We start from the raw sequence: 17,498 nt of genomic DNA, 5'->3' as shown, positions 1-17,498 counted from the left end.
ACAAACTGTATTTACAAGAATCTACCCTGTGACTAGCCAAAATTCCTCCCTGTTTAGTATTTAGCAAGGGGTAGGAACACTTGTTAAATATTCCCTACCCACTTTTATTTTGGTTTGTCTTCAAAGAGACAAAGTCTTTATAATAAGGTAAGCCAGGTGCTGAAATTTAACTGCTCCTTCTTTTTCCTTTTAGTCTAAGTTCTGAAAAGCTAAAGACTCAATTGATATCCTGTTTCCTGAACTGAAAACTTAAGTTACCTATCAATCAACTCTTTTCAGAGTTGAGTAGACCTGATTGCTTTTGACATCTCAAAAACCTTATTTTCCAAGTCCACAATAATTTCTACAATATTTCTTTGGATTCACTTTAAAATATTTTTAAAATACAGGTTTGGAAAGAATGTAAAAGAGTTGCTACCAATGTCAAACATAAAGGGAAAATAGTTCATGATTGCCATATATTTTACTTGTTAGAGCACATTCTGTTTCCATTTAAACTAAAATTCAAATGACATCAGAGCAACAATATTTGGCTTATGATTCAGACTTTTACTTTAATTTCTAATATATACAGCAATTAGTTTTATTTTAGACAGCTTTTATTGGTTAAAAACAAAATAACTAATAAATAAAAGTGGATAAAATTCTTCATTTACTGCTAAATAAAATAAGTACCTTCACTGTAGGAAAGCCTTGCTGTGTTCTGTCCTTTACTGAGCCACGACTACCCTCAGTCAAGTACCGAGCTCTGTGCTGGGTCTCAGGTTGTACAACTATCTTCAGCTCCTTTCCCTCACTTTTAACAGGATACTGTCCGCATAACATAGGGCTCTTCTTTACCCCAGTTCCTTTTTGGTTTTCCAATGTTCTGAGAAATCAAAGCACAAAGTGGAAAAAGTATCAAAAAGAGTTTTCTACAAAAGTCATCCAAGATAAAGGAAGAAAGAGAACAAGCAATAACATTAAAAACAACTAATTACCTTACTGACAAAATAAATACAGCCTAAGGAATGATACATTCCATAAGCAAAGTACCTTTTAAAACTCTGTAATTAAACAGAATGTGTGTGTGTACATATATATATATGTACACACACACATATTAAGTCACTTTGCTGTACAGCAAAGATTGGCACAACATTATAAATCAACTAAATACTTCAATTAAAAAAACTAATAATTGAATTTTGTAATAAAGTTGGACAGGGAAGACAAAGAATGCATATACGTGGCAAGAAGAAGGAAGACTGAATGCAATAAACCAAGCATAACAGGAAAGAGAATAGCTAATGTCACTGTAACCTTTCACATTGTACTTCAGTCAAAATAAAGTTTAAAAATTACATATATGTGTGAGGGTTACATAAAGTTACAAGATTATCATTATCTTCTAATAGGTCTTGAAATGCAAAAGTAGGGGTAGCAAAAAGAAAAACATAAAAGGCCTTAAAAAAAAAAACCAAAGGTACATGTGCATATTCTTTTGGATATCTTCCTCAGTATATCAAACTGAGAAAGCTATACTAAAAAAAAAAGTGATTCGATTTTTATTTGGAAATTAGCTTTATTCTAAACAATCTTTCCCAGAAGTTTAATTTTTCAGAGTATTTTCATTTGTGATTAAATAAGTAAAGCCTTCAGCATATAAAAAATGTATAATCTGGGCTTTACAGATAGGCAATTCAACATTTTTTTAAGTTGGGTTTCCAGTGTTTACTGATGTATCATGCATTTGCTATGCAGAATGTATGTTCGAAGAAATATTTCAAGTGACGGTTAGGACTTCAGGTCAATACATTTAATCTGAAGTACTGTAAATATGTGATAAAAATAAATAGAACACAATACTATAGTTTAAAAATTACCTATGTATATTTAAAAACAGAGTCAGGGCCTATAACGCTTTTGGCATGATTCTCCCAGTCCTAAAGTTTACACTTATATTGAAGATACAGGATCCAAGAGATGACTGTGGCCAAAATCCTGTCCAAAAGCAAACAGGTCCCAGGAGAAATATTATGACTTCAAACATAGTGGCTAAGCAGCCTAAAACCTAGCTCCAATGTTTACCTCTCCATTTTCTTTCTTTTCTTTTAATAAAGTTTTTTTTTTTTTAATATGTGGACTATTTTAAAACTCTATTGAATTTGTTACAGTATAGCTTCTGTTTTATATTTTGGGTTTTTATTTTTTTGGCCTTGAGGCATGTGGGATCTTAGTTCCCTAACCAGGGATCAAACCTGCATCGCCTGCATTGGAAGGTGAAGTCTTAACCACTGGACTGTCAAGGAAGTCCCTACCCCTGTCATTTCTAATCAAACTGTTGCCTCAGTAGTCAATAATAAAGAGGGAAATGCTACATTCTCAGTGGAATTTGGGACTGGGGTGAACACATGGCTAGGAAAGGGACAGAAGAATGGAGGGAAGAAGGGATGCAAAGGAATGCAGTCAGACTGACTGAGAAAAAGGGTTCAGGGTTCTGAGGGGGAAGTACTTTGCTCCATCATCTTCATATTCCTTAAACCTTGCACAATTCCCAAAACAAAAGAAGCTGAAAAATATTTGCTGATGAAGGCAAACTTGTTGATGAAGTTTGACACAATTAAGTCAAAGATTACCTGTATAAGTAATTTAAAAGGCCCTGGAAGAAAAAATTCTATGAACAAAAGTATGGAATCAAAGTCAAAACAAAGGGCAATAAATTCTATTTTTTCATTATTCTGGGTAGAAACTCAAATCTTTGCAGTGAATACAGTATTTTGCATGTGAAATTCTATAGTGATACTGTTTTTTAATCATTTGAAAAATCAAAGCAGGGACTCCTCTGGCAGTCCAGTGGTTAAGACTGTGCTCCCAGTGCAGGGGGTGAGGGTTTGATCCCTGGTTGGGGAACAAAGATCCCACATGCTGCACAGTGTGGTCAAAAAAAAATTTTTTTTATTTAAAAATCAAAGCAAAAATATTCACTCAAACCATATAAAAACATCCCCAAATATGCACTGAAAGGGACTAAAAGAAATTAGTTGCATTGATTTACTAAATTATAGATTATTTCTTGTCTTCTATTTTTCTGCATTTTTCAAATGTTTGTAACTAATATCTATTAACTTTACAATGAAAAATGGAAGACTTTTAGTCTGAAATATAAGAAAACTGTAGCGCATCATTAATTTGGCAAGATATGGCTTGTATTCACTTATGGTAGCCAAAGCAATATTTATGAGGATAAATAAGATACTAAGCTTGATTATTTCAATAAAACATTTCATTTGGGATGAAAACTATTAAGTTAATGAAGTATACACATTATGGTTTAAAGAACAACACATGTAATCAGTTTCTGAAATGATACTTTTAAAAGCCCTTAAAACTAACTTTATTCTCTAGGTTTAAATGTAAAAATGGAATACACACATATTTAGATATCAGGCTGTGTCAAACTGAACATCAACTAATTATTAGAAAAGTATTCATTCAAATTACTAATTTTTAATGCATTATGGCTTATGGAAAAAATAAGAAAATAGCAGCTATTTGTATGGGATTTTACTTTTAAATTGACTATCTAAAAAGAAAATCCACTATCTTGCCATATTCCATTCAGAAGTCTTAAAATGATACTTTAATTCCTCTGTGCTGCACATCGTTCTGGTTGCCTGTCACAAAAATAATTTTTACTACAAAATGCCTAAAACAGTTTCACATATATCATATCTTAATTTCTAGGAATATCTAGAAGAGACACTGGGCTACTGATTCTCAGGATATTTAGGTGAAGAATTTAAGAAAAATATGGGATGCTTAAATAACTCAGTAGTTTTTTAAAAATAGTTTTGTTTTCTTAGCAAATTCTTTCATTTAACATTTTAATTATACAAAATGCTATTTCCATCTTGAAGATAAATAAAAACTGCTGTACCAAAATATTTTAGAGTCTATTTTCTATAACGTAGCTTTATATAAATTGAAATTTTATGGCAAAATTTCTTTCATTTTCTAACATCTATGAACTTTTTTTTGAGATCCTCTTAACAATTGTTTCCAAAGACCTAATTTTTTTATATTTACATATGGTTTTATCCTTTCCTCAATATAGTTCTTATAAATTCAAAGTTTAAACTTCTTCCATCATTTTCATAGGCTAGTGTCAAATGTTTTTCCATTACCTAAGAAGCTGGACATTTCTTCTGCTGCTTGATGAGTTTCTGTTCCATGAATTATTTCATGAGAGATTTTGTCTTGACAAATGTTATTATACTTTCCCTGGGTAACCTCAAATCATTTCTAAGATATATCTATCATACAAAAGCAGAAGCAGAAAAGACGTATGTCAAGATATCTTTTTAACAGCAACTGCAAATCATGTGTGTTGACTAACTGTTAAGTCAAAATTTTATTTGTTCTTCATCTGAACTTTAACATTTTTTTCAGTATAAAAATGAAAATCTCTCTTATGGAACTTAAAAAAAAAAAAAAAACAACCACTTTCTCCACAGAAGCCCAAATAAACATATACCTGTATTTAATGATAGACACATATGAACCTTTTATATCTATGCTACTATGTTTCAGAGCATTATTCTACAGGTAATAGTTCTACAAAATGTCTTACAATTGTTGACTCTGCTAACAGCAATACTTTTGGAAAGGGTATATAAATATTTTTTATATAATTTCCTAACCTGGACTTTATAAAAATGAAAAATATTTAAATGGGCATTTTTATTTAACTACATCACCCCAAAGGAGTAATGGGCATTTTTTATGTAACTTCATCACCCCAAAGGAGTTTTAGATGAGAGCAGAGAAGAGAGCAGTACAGAATAATCATTGCTTAAATGGTAGATATTACTTTTAAAATATACTGAGAAAATATTTAAGGACAAGTTTAATAAACACTAAAGATATTCTAACTCTCAATCAGATTTTTATCTAAAAATCCACCAATGATGTAATCAAATAATGAACCAATCAAAAGCATCTCCATCATATTCTGTGACAACCTAAAATTGTAGGAGATCCTGGTCAACTAAAAGACCATCCAAAAAAAGTAATCTCTCAAGATCCAGTAAGTTAAACTTTATCAAACTACGTTGAATATACTGTAGGAAAATGTAATCAGAAGTCTAGCAATTAAATGTTACAATGAAAGTATCAAAGGAATTGGAAAGCTAAGTCATAGGATTCTGTACTTTAGAAGTGAACGTTCTGTAATATAGCTACTGAAATACATTTAGTATGTGTTGTAAACTGGCAGAAATGAATGAAAACTCAAAATAGGTACCATGATTCTGTTCTATTACCCTTTAAATACATAACCCAGAATCACAGAAAAAAAGTGATATATTTATTTTTAAAGAAATCCTAAACTGGCAAAATATATTAAACAAAAAGCTTAAAATAAATACATGAATCTAAATTGAGACTCAAACTATCAATTTAGTTTTTTGTTTTCATCAAATAAAAGGAAAATAAGGTCTTCACAAAAATGGAAATAAACTGAATCATATGGGGGAGACAATGTGAAAGAGAAAACAAATTAGCCCTCTGTAAAAGTCTGTTTTAGCTAGAGCCATTACATTACTAGTTATCTCAATGAGTAAAAATATTTTAAAAATCTTTTAAAGTATAAATTCATCTGAAATTTAAGTTACTTCTTAAACAGATTATTTTCATTTTCTACTACTTAATCATACCCTTACTAAGGTACCTACTGGCAAAATCTGCTGGTATTTTATTATCTTCTCTTGTGAAACCTGATCATTTTAAGTTAAAATTTTTATGTTTATCAATGATAAAATTAGTATCTTTGCTTTAGATGCAAACTTGAGCTGAGCAATTAAGAAAAATGAGGAATGACTTATTTTTTTGTTTTGCATAATGGTGAGAGAACTTTAAAAAAAATGTGAATACCAACCCATTTCCTGCTTTTGAGCTGCCTTTGTTGTCCGTGGTAAGCTGAGAAAGCACATAGTGAGGTGCTTTGGCACTGTCGGCATCAAATATATCCATATTAGATTCTTCACAATCTCGTCGTTTGACCCCCGGCCTCTGCTTTGGATTTCGTTTTCGTGATTTACGAGGTACCTCAGTGTTATCATTGTAGGAACTGGTGCTCATGTTACTGAAGTTGGAGGGGGAATCCTCCATCCACATACTGCAGCTCTGCTCAGATTCCAATCCACACCCCTCATCCTGGCAGGACATCCGACTGTTATCCAGCAAGTCCTCAGGTGGTGGTGAGATGTACAAGACTGTGTGCCTCTTCGGTGTTGATGGATGCTGCTGAACTGTGTTACTGGTTAACTGCTTTTCACTTACCCCTCGGTTACTTACCCCCAAGGCTGAGGAGCAGCTCTCGACTTGCATAGCCTTGCTGTCGGTGACTGAGGTAGAATAAATGGTAGGGCTGGAAGAGGTGGTAAAGGAGCTGCAAGCACCGCCCATGGAGGAAGAGGAGGGAGCTGAAGAAGCATCTGCAGTGTACAATTTAAGAGTAAATACACTATACATGTTTTCACCTACGCTGGCTAGCAGTCCCAATGAAAAGTGATTTGTGAACTGATTGTTTTCCCCATAATGAATAGTTGGAATTTGGTTAAGTTTTAGAATATAAATGCTTCAAGCAATACAAGGCCTAAAAATGCACAATTTAAAAAAAATGCCAAAATAGCATTATTTTACTTGTTATAATTGATAGATTTTTAAAAATCTAATTTAATGTTTTAGGCTGTAAAGCAAGAACAAAGCTTTTATTGCCTCAGCTGGATATTTCTATTGAATTTTAATCATTTAAAATAATAAAAAAAAAAACCCCAATATGAAACATATGCTTGTGGTCCACATTCAATGCCAATTAAATAATTCATTATAGAATTTGAAAAGTGGGACTGTGCTTAGCCACAAAATATTAAAATAAGTTTCTAACCTATGAAGCAGAGAACTACAGGTCATTTTTAATGCAGACACTCCCTGCTTCAGAGGCAAATCCTGGAATAAAAATATGAGAAAATAAATGAGAAAAGAGCTGCTGATTATTCCAGATATCAATTATAAAATGAGAAATAAATAGAAAAAATATATAATCAACTGACTTGGAGGCAAAATGGAACTGGTACCGTCACTACGATTATTTTAAAATCTAGAAGAATAAAAATGAAAAAGGTTTGATTTGGAACAGGCTGGGCTGCAGAAGATAAGCAAGTTAACTACTGAGGGTCTCCAGAAGTTGGAAGTGGCAGTTCAAAACCATGATCTCTAATAATACCATCCTTTGTGGCAGAATGAAAAACAGAGGAAGGACTTATTAATGGATGGATTTTTCTTGTAAAATACTTGATTACACATTCAGCACTTGGTTACCACTGTCCATTTACTCTCTCTTTAAAAGGTCTACTTGATTTGAACTATTAAGGGAATTTCTTCAGGTGAGTAAACAGTAAATTTTATTGACTGAAGTCTAACGAAAGAGTTGAACAGGAAAAAAAATCTCTGGAGAGAATCAGAATTATTAATAGTTCTTATAAAAAGGTTTTTTATAAAATCATTTCCCTTGCCTATGCCTAACCGAAAAAGTCGAAAGTAGATCTTTTCAAAATGTGTGGCCACTGGCAGATCAGTTCATTGAAAAATACAACTATTAAACCCTTTAACAACATAATCTATGGAAGCACACTTATGTTACCGTTGGAAGTTATCAGTCCTATACAATTTTATCTTGTATAAGATACAGAAGGGTTTATAATCATAAACATATACAAAAATGAAGACAGGCAACATGTGACAACTAAAAATGTTTAAATTAAAATAATTTTTATCTATAGCATATATGCTACAGTTTTAAAGTGGCATGATAAAATTTAAAACTGTGATGTCCAGTTACTAGAATTGCAACATCCACATTAATTATGTAAAGAGTGAAATATAAGAATGCCAATGTTTAGATAATCAAAAGCCAAGTGCCAAAGATCTATTTTTAAATTGAAAAAATGCACCAAAACACTCAAATCATTGAAAGAACTAAATTCATCCATAATTTTTCACTGCTGTCAAGGCTGAAGAATACTGTTACTAATATTAGCCATAAATAATGTAATCTACATGATGCCACATAGAAAGATTTTTCTCAACTACCATGAGTTAAGGCACTTAATGCAATTAGATGATACCAGTTCCATTTTCCAGTTTGTATCCTTGTCAAATGCAGTAGTTGAAATTGGAAAAATTCAGTCACTTTAAACTGCATTCCAATTTAAAGAAAAATTTTATCACTTTTGTATCATGCATTAATGCAATGTTTTCTTAGTAAATAAATATTTTAAAAGATCTGTAAAAACTACAGAATTCTAGATACTAATGTCAGTGACAGTTTAGGAGCTGATTTGTAGCCACTTTGGGTTTAAATAACAAGGTTTTCCTTATTTTTTTGAAAAATATGACAGAATTCATTTTAGAAAAGATAAAAAAGGTATTATGTCTAACATTCCTCCATCTGTTCCAACTATTGGCAAAAAAGAAACATGTTGTTGTATGTATGAGCCTATGTTCATTATTTTCAGAGAAATACAAGTATGCAGCATGCAGTATTTGCAGTGGAACACACAAAGCATGCAACATGAATGCTGTGAACTTGTATTTCTAAAAAAGACATTTTCTCCCACCCACTCTTTGAATCTAGGTACCATGCAAATGAGAATGCAGAATATGAACATCTCAGGGATCCCTGTCCATGAAAGATGGGAAGTTAGGTAAAATGTAATCATGAACTCAAAAGTAAGTTATATGATATTTATGAATTTAATATGCAAGATATAATCTAGCATTGCTCTTTAAAAGCATGTGTGATTAAATCTTGCAAGTCTTATTTCAAAATCATGGTTATAAAACCCAATTGATATAATAGTACATAAATATCTGTTCTGGGACAGGTATGCCAAACTGTGATATCATACCCTACATAAGTTAAAATATTCTCTACATTTTCCACGGACATCTAACACACATTTTGAATATTATACCTGCAGTTTCCTGGATATACTTATTAAATTAAAAAGTTCATGAGCACAAAACTATTAAAGCTGAGAACATAAACTGTCAAAAGACAGTAGCAAGCATCTTTAATTTTTTAAATTATTTTTTAAAGGTTACCTCAGTTCGATCCTAAATTACTAAAGTTCTCCTTATTTTAAGAACATAATGAATATAAGACAATTTTTTGAACTATAAAACTCTTTACAATAGTATCACTGTTCCTCTGATGCTTGATGAAGATGGTGTATAAAACCCTTCACAAAAGCATGTTACATTTTGGTTAGGAAAACATCACCTAAGTGCATTAATAATGCCAGGTGAGGTGGTAAAGTAAGGGGTAAGAACTATGGGCCCCTAGCATGGACAACATCTTTCTCTTCTTAGACTCCCCAGACACGTAACATACTATGACTTCCATGCAGTAAAAATTCTACTTTTTAATTAAATTGATTTACGGGAAGGTCAGTATTTCCTATGTATGCTGAGTTATATTAAACTGGTAAATAAATGTACCGATGTGTTAATAATAGACACCTATCAGGTTTAAAAAAAAAAGATTTACTACTCAAAATGCTTAGACTATATCTTACTATAGCAACATTATCTGCTACAGGAAAAGCTTGGAAGTAATGAGTTCAGAGGTAACTTACTTACTATTTCTACAAAAATGTGCTAAGAATCTTCTTTCTTAAAACTCAGATATAAGTCAAGTGACTTACTTGTGTGCATGCATGCTCAGTCGTGTACGACTCTTTGCAACCCTATAGACTGTAGCTTGTCAAGGCCTCTGTCTATGGCATTTTCCAGGCAATACTGGAGTGGGTTGCCATTTCCTCCTCCAGGGGCTCTTTCCGACCCAGGGATTGAACCCACACCTGCTGCAGGTGGATTCTTTACCACTGAGCCACCTGGGAAGCCCCTACATACTTGTGTATTAATCCATAAATTTACTAAAAAATTTAGCAAATTCTTAATATTATCTATTAAAAATAAATGCATAAAATAATAGCAAGAACATTTTAGATTTCAAATCTGTGGATGAAGAGCCAAGGATACGGAATGCCAACTGTAAAGTAATACATGGATTTTTGACTGTGCTAAGGGACAGCACCCCTACTCACTTCAACCCTCTGTCATTCAAGGGTCAACTGTATTATTAATTTGTTTGGAAAGATGAAAATGGAGTTTTAAATGATACTACATAGAGAAACCCATGTATATTTTACACAGTTTGCTTAAATTACATTTTAAAATTGAGAACTATTAGTTCTAGATTTGTAAACAAGAAATTAAATTATCACATTATTTCCGTGCTTTAAATACCATAAAAAAGAGATGATACTTTGTGGACCTAACTAAACTTTTTATAGAAAGCTATGAAATTAGGAACATTCTTTAAAGTCCTCAAAAGAAACAAATACCTTTCACTGATTTTTAAAAATATAACAGAAATGACATTTAACTAAACTTCCAAGATAAAAATGTGGTCTCTAGTATTTAAATATGCACTTATATTGTATAACTTTTCAATATCAGTGCAAAATCAGTTGAGTTTCCTTAAAAAAAAAAAAAAAAAAAAAAAAGCCATAAAAATTTACAAGTGTGCTAAGTGAACCCAATAGTGGAACGGAGAAGGAGTAAACAAGACTGCTCAGAAAATAGTAATAAAAAGCAACACAGGTTATCTGGAAACCATTTCTGATCTAAAACACTTACTGTTCAGCCTAAGTTATTCTTTTTAAGTATTTCATTTTTCTTACTGGTAACAATGACTTCAAATCTAAACATTTTGTTTGATAAAAGTCACCAGATATAAGAACATATTTTCAGATCAAAGAAGAAAGATATTGACAGAAAAAATTTTATAAGGCCAACATTCATGTTGCCAAGGGATTGAAAAATCTAGAACACACAAAGTGGCTGCAAACCTGCTTTGTCAACACCTTACATGCCAACCTTCATTTTCTACTTTTCTTCTTCTTCTTAAAATATTAACGTAAAGTTTAAAACTTTACATAAAGCTTTAGTTTCAATCAGTATCAATTCACTATTTAGAAACAAAAAAAGAAAGGAAGGAAGGAAGAAAGAAAGAAAGAAAAAAAGACTTATGAAGAAGTCTGAAAACGAGACCGACCTATACCCTGGGTGAGATTGGATGGGTTAAGTGTCTCTGGCACTATTTGTCTTCACTATTGACAGACACTGTCACACAACCCACCACACGATGCCTGTCTCTGAATGGCGAAGCTAGAATGCAAGTTAAGTGTATTAATAGAAAAAACAACTAGCATCCCAGCATATAAAATAAGCAATCCAGATTACTTTACCAAAAAACAAAAGTGAAAACAAAACAGAAAAAAAACCCAAAACCCAAAAATCATAGTGTCTACCATTTAATTTACATGTTTAAAGCAGTTTCAATTTCTCATTTGTACTTTTCCCACCCAACATAAGTTTATATGTTACAATAAGCAATGTTTTAAAACAAACTTTTAAAAATTAAATTATTAATACCCAAATAAATGCATATGGAGAAATTTCTTATTCAAAATTTTTGTTAACTCATATTCACCAATTTGCTCTTTTGTTTACTAATGCAATCTAATCCATAAGCCAGAATGTTTTAAGTGTTTTTAAACTGTTCCCTTACCCAAATTTCCTTAAAGAGTAGAAAATGTTATGTTCTGACAAATACACAAAAGCAGGAAAAAAAAATTTACAGCAAAAGAGTATGTTCATTTCTCAGGCCAGCTTCCAAACACTTCTTCATACCCCTCCCCGACAAAGTTACTAACGTACACTTAAAAAAAATTTTTTTTAATTTAAAAAAATTTTTGCCTGTACTACACAGCATGTGGAATCTTAGTTCCAAACTAGGGATCGAACCCATGTCTCTGCACTGGAAGCTTGGCGTCTTACCACTGAACTGCCAGAGAAGTTCTAATTTACACTTTTAAATTAGATATGCTGCTGTGCATAAAATGCTTGATCCCAGTGGCTCTATTTTGTAAAAAAATTAGCTCTACTGCTGAAACTGAAAGGTTTGTTACTGATTTACTACAGACCATCCTTTTCTCCTCCAGTTCATCAAATTGCCAGTCAGAATTCTAATACTATACAATTAACTACTCTCCCACTAAAATAATTATTTTTACCTTGTCTGAGTGCCATTAATAAATATATTCACATAATATTTATTAAATAATGTTTATTGAAAAATAAAATGCTTACAACATTTGCAAGTGTCCTGACACTTAGAGCAATGTTTTTAAAATATGTATTTTGTCCTATTCAATCCTAAGTATATAAGCACAGGGTAAAACAGGCACTGAGTACACATTATACAATTTATTTTTTAAATCTTCTCGGAAGAGAAAGATGCCTTCTATCATCCAGTGATTTAAATACTACTAGGTAGCATCAATCGTTGATATTATCCTCACCCTCAAATAATTTAAACACAATAGGGAATAACTATACTAGCTGACAACTGTATTTGTTGTTGTCAAAGACCCCAGGAAGAACAGGTTTAAAAAAAATAGACAGCAATTATACTACCTGAAAGGTAATGTTTACTTGAAGACAAAAAGAGATTACCATCACATTAACTTAAGGACTAGAGAGAAAAAGCAGTTCTGAGGGATGCTATTTGAAGGTCACTTCAATGCTTTATCATATAATGCATTTTAAAACAATTTAGATTAAATAATAAAGGCACTCCGGCCAACACCAGTCCAATGTCTTCACACTTCTTTTTTTAGAAGTGACCAAAAAAAGGAAAAAAAAATAGTTTTTGTATCATTAAAATCTTCTAACTTTATTATTCAGAATGGTTTTACAACTGGATCTGGATTAGAGTGTATATTAGATCCAACTGTAGATAAAATAAAACATCTAGACAAAAACCAAAAGCAATAAATTGCTCTACTAAAAAGTTATGATAATCGATCACCCAACTTTATTATTTAATTTTTTAAAAAGTGGGAAGAGCATTCTAGGAAGAATACTTAATCAGTCAAATCTGCAGAATCATCTCACTGGGAAATGTCTGTTCTCCCTATGATTCATAATCCTTCATCCATGTTTTTTTATTTACAAAGGTTCCTAGTGAGAGAGTGTCAACATTAAAGACTTGAGAGAGTGTCAACATTAAAGACTAACTCAGAGAGGAAATCCCACAGCCCATGTGTTGTCTGATACACAAAACTTCAAAATAATGTAAAAAGCAGAGTGAGAATGGAAAGAAAGAAACAAAACAAAGCTTAAAAACTTGTTTTTATAAAAATAAGATCAATTTTTAAAAACCTTACTAACAAATGAAAGGAGAAATCCATGTGGGAGGGAGATCAATGTTCATCTAAACATTATTAATCATCAAGCAACATTAAGTATCTATCTTCTTAATAGCCTTAAAAAAGTTGTTATTACTGTCCAGTTACAGGGGTAATATGAAAAATTTACTCAATTTCCACAAGATTCTGTCTATATGATAGAAATGATAAGAAAGCAATCAGATTCATATTAGTTCTTTATGATTCCAAAGCTCAAGCTAATTTTACTGTATTTCACATATAGGAAAAGAAAAATAATGTCACAGAAATAGGTGAAGTCTCTTGTTATATTCTACCCTTATCAATTCCCCTCACTCTAGTACAGTTGGAGTGTCTTTATATAACTTGATTACTATTATTTATATAACTAATTATTATAAAACGGTTATGGTAGTACCTTTTGCTTATTATCAATCTTATTGGTAACATAAAAAAGTAAGCCCGCTTCTGTACATTAACTTATTAATGTGAAATTCTACAAAACACAGGGAAAAAAGAAACTGTGTCTATTTGATATATGTATTTTCTCTATGAATGGTTGAGAATCTGTGCAGTTTCAAAATGCTATTTCTAAAACTCGGGTGACACAAAAATGTGCTTATTCTATCAGAAAATGAATAAATCACAATATTTATAAAAGCTGCTAGAAATTAAAAGAACAAAAAGGTAAACATTTAGGGAATAAATCATTAATAAGCCATGTGTACTTTTTGTCAATGAAAATTTACAATATGGACAGTCTCCCAAATTGGTAATTGTTTCTGAATTAACCATTACGGTTCAAGTCTGCTGATGCTTTTTTCATTCTAATAATGCAGATGTTAGTAAACATCTATACATAGGTCCATACACACATATTTCTATATGTATAAATATATGTATTTATATGGAATTTTAAAAGACAGAATCCTACTTGGCAACATGTTTGTAACTGAATTCCTTTTGGAAGTGGTCCAGTTTTCTAGGAAAAGTAGGAATTGATCATATGGAATAACCAAGTTCAATTCACCTTTCAGTTTACAACAATATCTTAATAAAGCTGTTATTTAAGAAAAATACCTGCCATATATCTTTAAAACCCCTAAATTCTAATGTGACTGTTTTAGTTCTTCTTAGTAATTCCTACTAATATATTTTAGTGTCTTATAACCTACACTATAGGATTCAAGAAACAACAAAAAGAATCCTTTCACAACTTGAATTTTTTACCTACTCCTTGAACAACTCCTTATTTTGCCAAAAAATATAATAAGTTCATGTGGATAACTTTGTTAGAAAAATGGCCTCTGTCTTAATTACCAAAAACCTACAATATTCTTCAGGAAGTCTGTACTTTAAAACTTTTATACATTCACATATTGAATCTCAAACTACTAAGAAACTTTCTAGTGGGATAAAAACATATGTTTTTTAAAAATGGTTTAAAATACAAATTTCAGACTGCTGATATTCAACTACACCTCCAGACTGTGACACCTGGCCCTCTGGAGAGGAGAGACATTGTGAGGAAGGAAGCCCTCTTTCCCCTACTCCCAGTCCAGGGTCTTACCAGACTAAAGATATTATAAATGACAGTATTAAAAGTGTGTATAATGTAGAGACAGGAAAGGAGGTTTCAGAGACATTCTTTTACCCAATATTCTGGATTGTGGATTAGCAGCATCATGTTTACTCAATCCTTCAGTAATACGTAAAGGGAAAAAAATATAGATTGGCGAATCTGAGAAACACATTTTTAATAATTAAATAATTTAAAATGTACATGACTATCTATATGCCCAGTCTCTAAATTTTAAAATTTAAATTGATTCAGAATTTGTGAAACACAAACCTTTATGGCAGAACTAGAAGTCTGTTCCCACCAGGCCCTCATACCTGATAGCAGCCAATCCAGCTCCTTCAAAACTCTGAAGAATTAACTACATCAAGAGTCATCATTTTTATGCATTTCATATTAAAACAGCAAATGCTATAGATTAAAAAATAAATCACAAAAGTCTAAATTAATGTATCTTTCCCTAAATATCTAGTCTTTTGTCCAGAAAACACTGAGTAACTGGTAATTTACTCCAAAATTCTTTTTGACATTTATGTCGCTAAGGCTATTAATATGCCAAATTTTTAAAAAGCAACTCTAAATATATATACTAACTGAACTCCCTACAATAATTATTCTGCAATTTAAACTCTCTTACCTATATGTTAGATGATGAAAGCTCTACCAATAAGACACTAGAATTCTAGAATGAGTCTATGTTGGTTAAAAGTAAATATGTGTAAAAAAAAAATTACAAATGGGTTTTAAATCACAGAAACATTCTGTGTGTGAATATATGAAAATTGTCAAGGTCACCTCCTTACTCTTTTCACAATCTTACAATGTCAATAACTGCTTGATCTAATAAAAGACTATTACTTCAGAATACTCCCTTTAGTTAATTCTTGCTGCTAAGTTGCTTCAGTCGTGTCCGACTCTGTGCAACCCTATAGATGGCCTCCTACCAGGCTCCTCTGTCCCTGGGATTCTCCAGGCAAGAACACTGGAGTGGGTTGCCATTTCCTTCTCCAATGCATGAAAGTGAAAAGTCAAAGTGAAGTCGCTCAGTCGTGTCCAACTCCTAGCGACCCCATGGACTGCAGCCTACCAGGCTCCTCCGTCCATGGGATTTTCCAGGCAAGAGTACTGGAATGGGGTGCCATTGCCTTCTCTGAGTTAATTCTTACTTTCATGATTTTTCAACTCAAAGCCTTCATTCTAATTTATCTGGAGAGGATTATGGAGGGAGAGAGGGAGGAAGGATCAACATTCCATCAGTGACTCAAATTCAAAAACTTTCAATATTTATATATAAAAACTTCTAAAACCGAGTTTGGTATTATTTAAAAGGAAGTGTTGTTCTTTTTCCAAATCTAGTTAACATTTTTCAGCTTTTAAAAGGAACTGGATCTACTGTCAACAGATGTTAAAAAGCACAGAAGAAACAGACTTTTAGTTCTATACAGATTCAAAATGGCTTAAAAAAAAAATCTCAAAAGATACAAAAGAAATCAGTTAGTCAATTTCTACCTGTGGATTTAAAGTGAAATATTTCATATAAAATTTTTTAAAAATATTTTATTATCTGATACTATTTTAAAACTAAATACTTAAATTCCAGAAAAAAATATTCAGTGCATATAAAATGAAACCAGGTCATCTTTACAATTCAATTTCTAAAAAGTTCACGATTAAATCCACAGAATCTGTTAGAAAATGTCTGGCAACACATGAACAGTGAGCAGGGCTAGTATGTTTCTTGGCCATGGTTAAAGTTTTCCTGCCCTCAACAAGGAAGGCTGCAGATTACACTGTACGGCTCGGGGGAAATATTGGTACACAAAGTGACTGGACTTAGGTTAATGCAAATAAGAAAAATACCCAAAATTCTACTTCAGTACCAATATCCTCATTTAAACCACAACCTTCCACTTCACTGTTCTCTTTGAAACAAAAAGAATTTACTGAAAACAATCCTCTGATGGATTCTAAACCATTTTAAAAGATGAAAGGTATCATATTGGGCAAGAAACCTCTAATTAGTAAGAGACAGATAAAGCTTCAGAGTATGTACATATAATTTTCTAACTTTTTTTAAAAAACCAAACACACTTAGTAATCTGCAAACCCAACTAAAAAAAGAATTACAGTTGGGCAATCTAGTATTATTGAAAGCATTCTTATTATTTATCATAATCAAGACATTTTCCTATTAATTTATCTGTCAATCTTTTAATTCAGTAAAAATTTGAACCAATTTTATATAATTATAAAGTGTATGATTTGAGAGCTGATTAAAAATAAACTTGATAAATTTCAAACATTACTTTCCATACTTTTTCACTGATATAAAAAAGTATCTTTATATAAATATTACATTCAAATCTTCCATTACTTTTGATTGAATTTAAAATAAGTGTAAGGTCACACATGTTTTTAAATGTAGGGAAAAGGTTATAGTAACACGCTACAAACCAAAAAAACACTTGGTGCTTGAGTCCTTTTTCAGATTACACGAAATAAAACATTTTCCCCTTGGAGCAAACTTTCAAAAATAACTGTTTTATAGACTCAAATGTAATTTTCTATCCACAGCTTGG

At 31.7% G+C, this 17,498-nt stretch overlaps 1 protein-coding gene across 9 annotated transcripts in view; it reads right to left on the bottom strand.

Moving 5' to 3' along the window:
• NFAT5 (nuclear factor of activated T cells 5) overlaps positions 1 to 17,498 on the bottom strand; it is a 122,623-nt gene that overhangs the window by 42,398 nt on the left and 62,727 nt on the right. For 5 of the 9 annotated variants that reach the window (XM_025268955.3, XM_025268956.3, XM_025268957.3 and 2 more), the window contains 2 exons: positions 5,918 to 6,476; positions 676 to 868 (listed from right to left, as the gene is read on the bottom strand). In XM_025268955.3, the coding sequence (XP_025124740.1) occupies positions 676 to 868; positions 5,918 to 6,476 (752 nt within the window). Of the gene's footprint in view, positions 1 to 675; positions 869 to 5,917; positions 6,477 to 6,928; positions 6,991 to 7,094; positions 7,114 to 11,164; positions 15,905 to 17,498 lie in introns of those variants that run through there. The other 4 variants (XM_006047612.4, XM_025268961.3, XM_025268962.3 and 1 more) reach the window with 4 other exon arrangements.

The sequence above is a fragment of the Bubalus bubalis genome, chromosome 18 (genome assembly GCF_019923935.1).
Source record: "Bubalus bubalis isolate 160015118507 breed Murrah chromosome 18, NDDB_SH_1, whole genome shotgun sequence".
NCBI classification, from domain to species: Eukaryota; Metazoa; Chordata; class Mammalia; order Artiodactyla; family Bovidae; genus Bubalus; species Bubalus bubalis.
The sequence above is the reverse complement of the archived record's forward strand: the minus strand, read 5'-3'. Positions and strand labels throughout refer to the sequence as shown.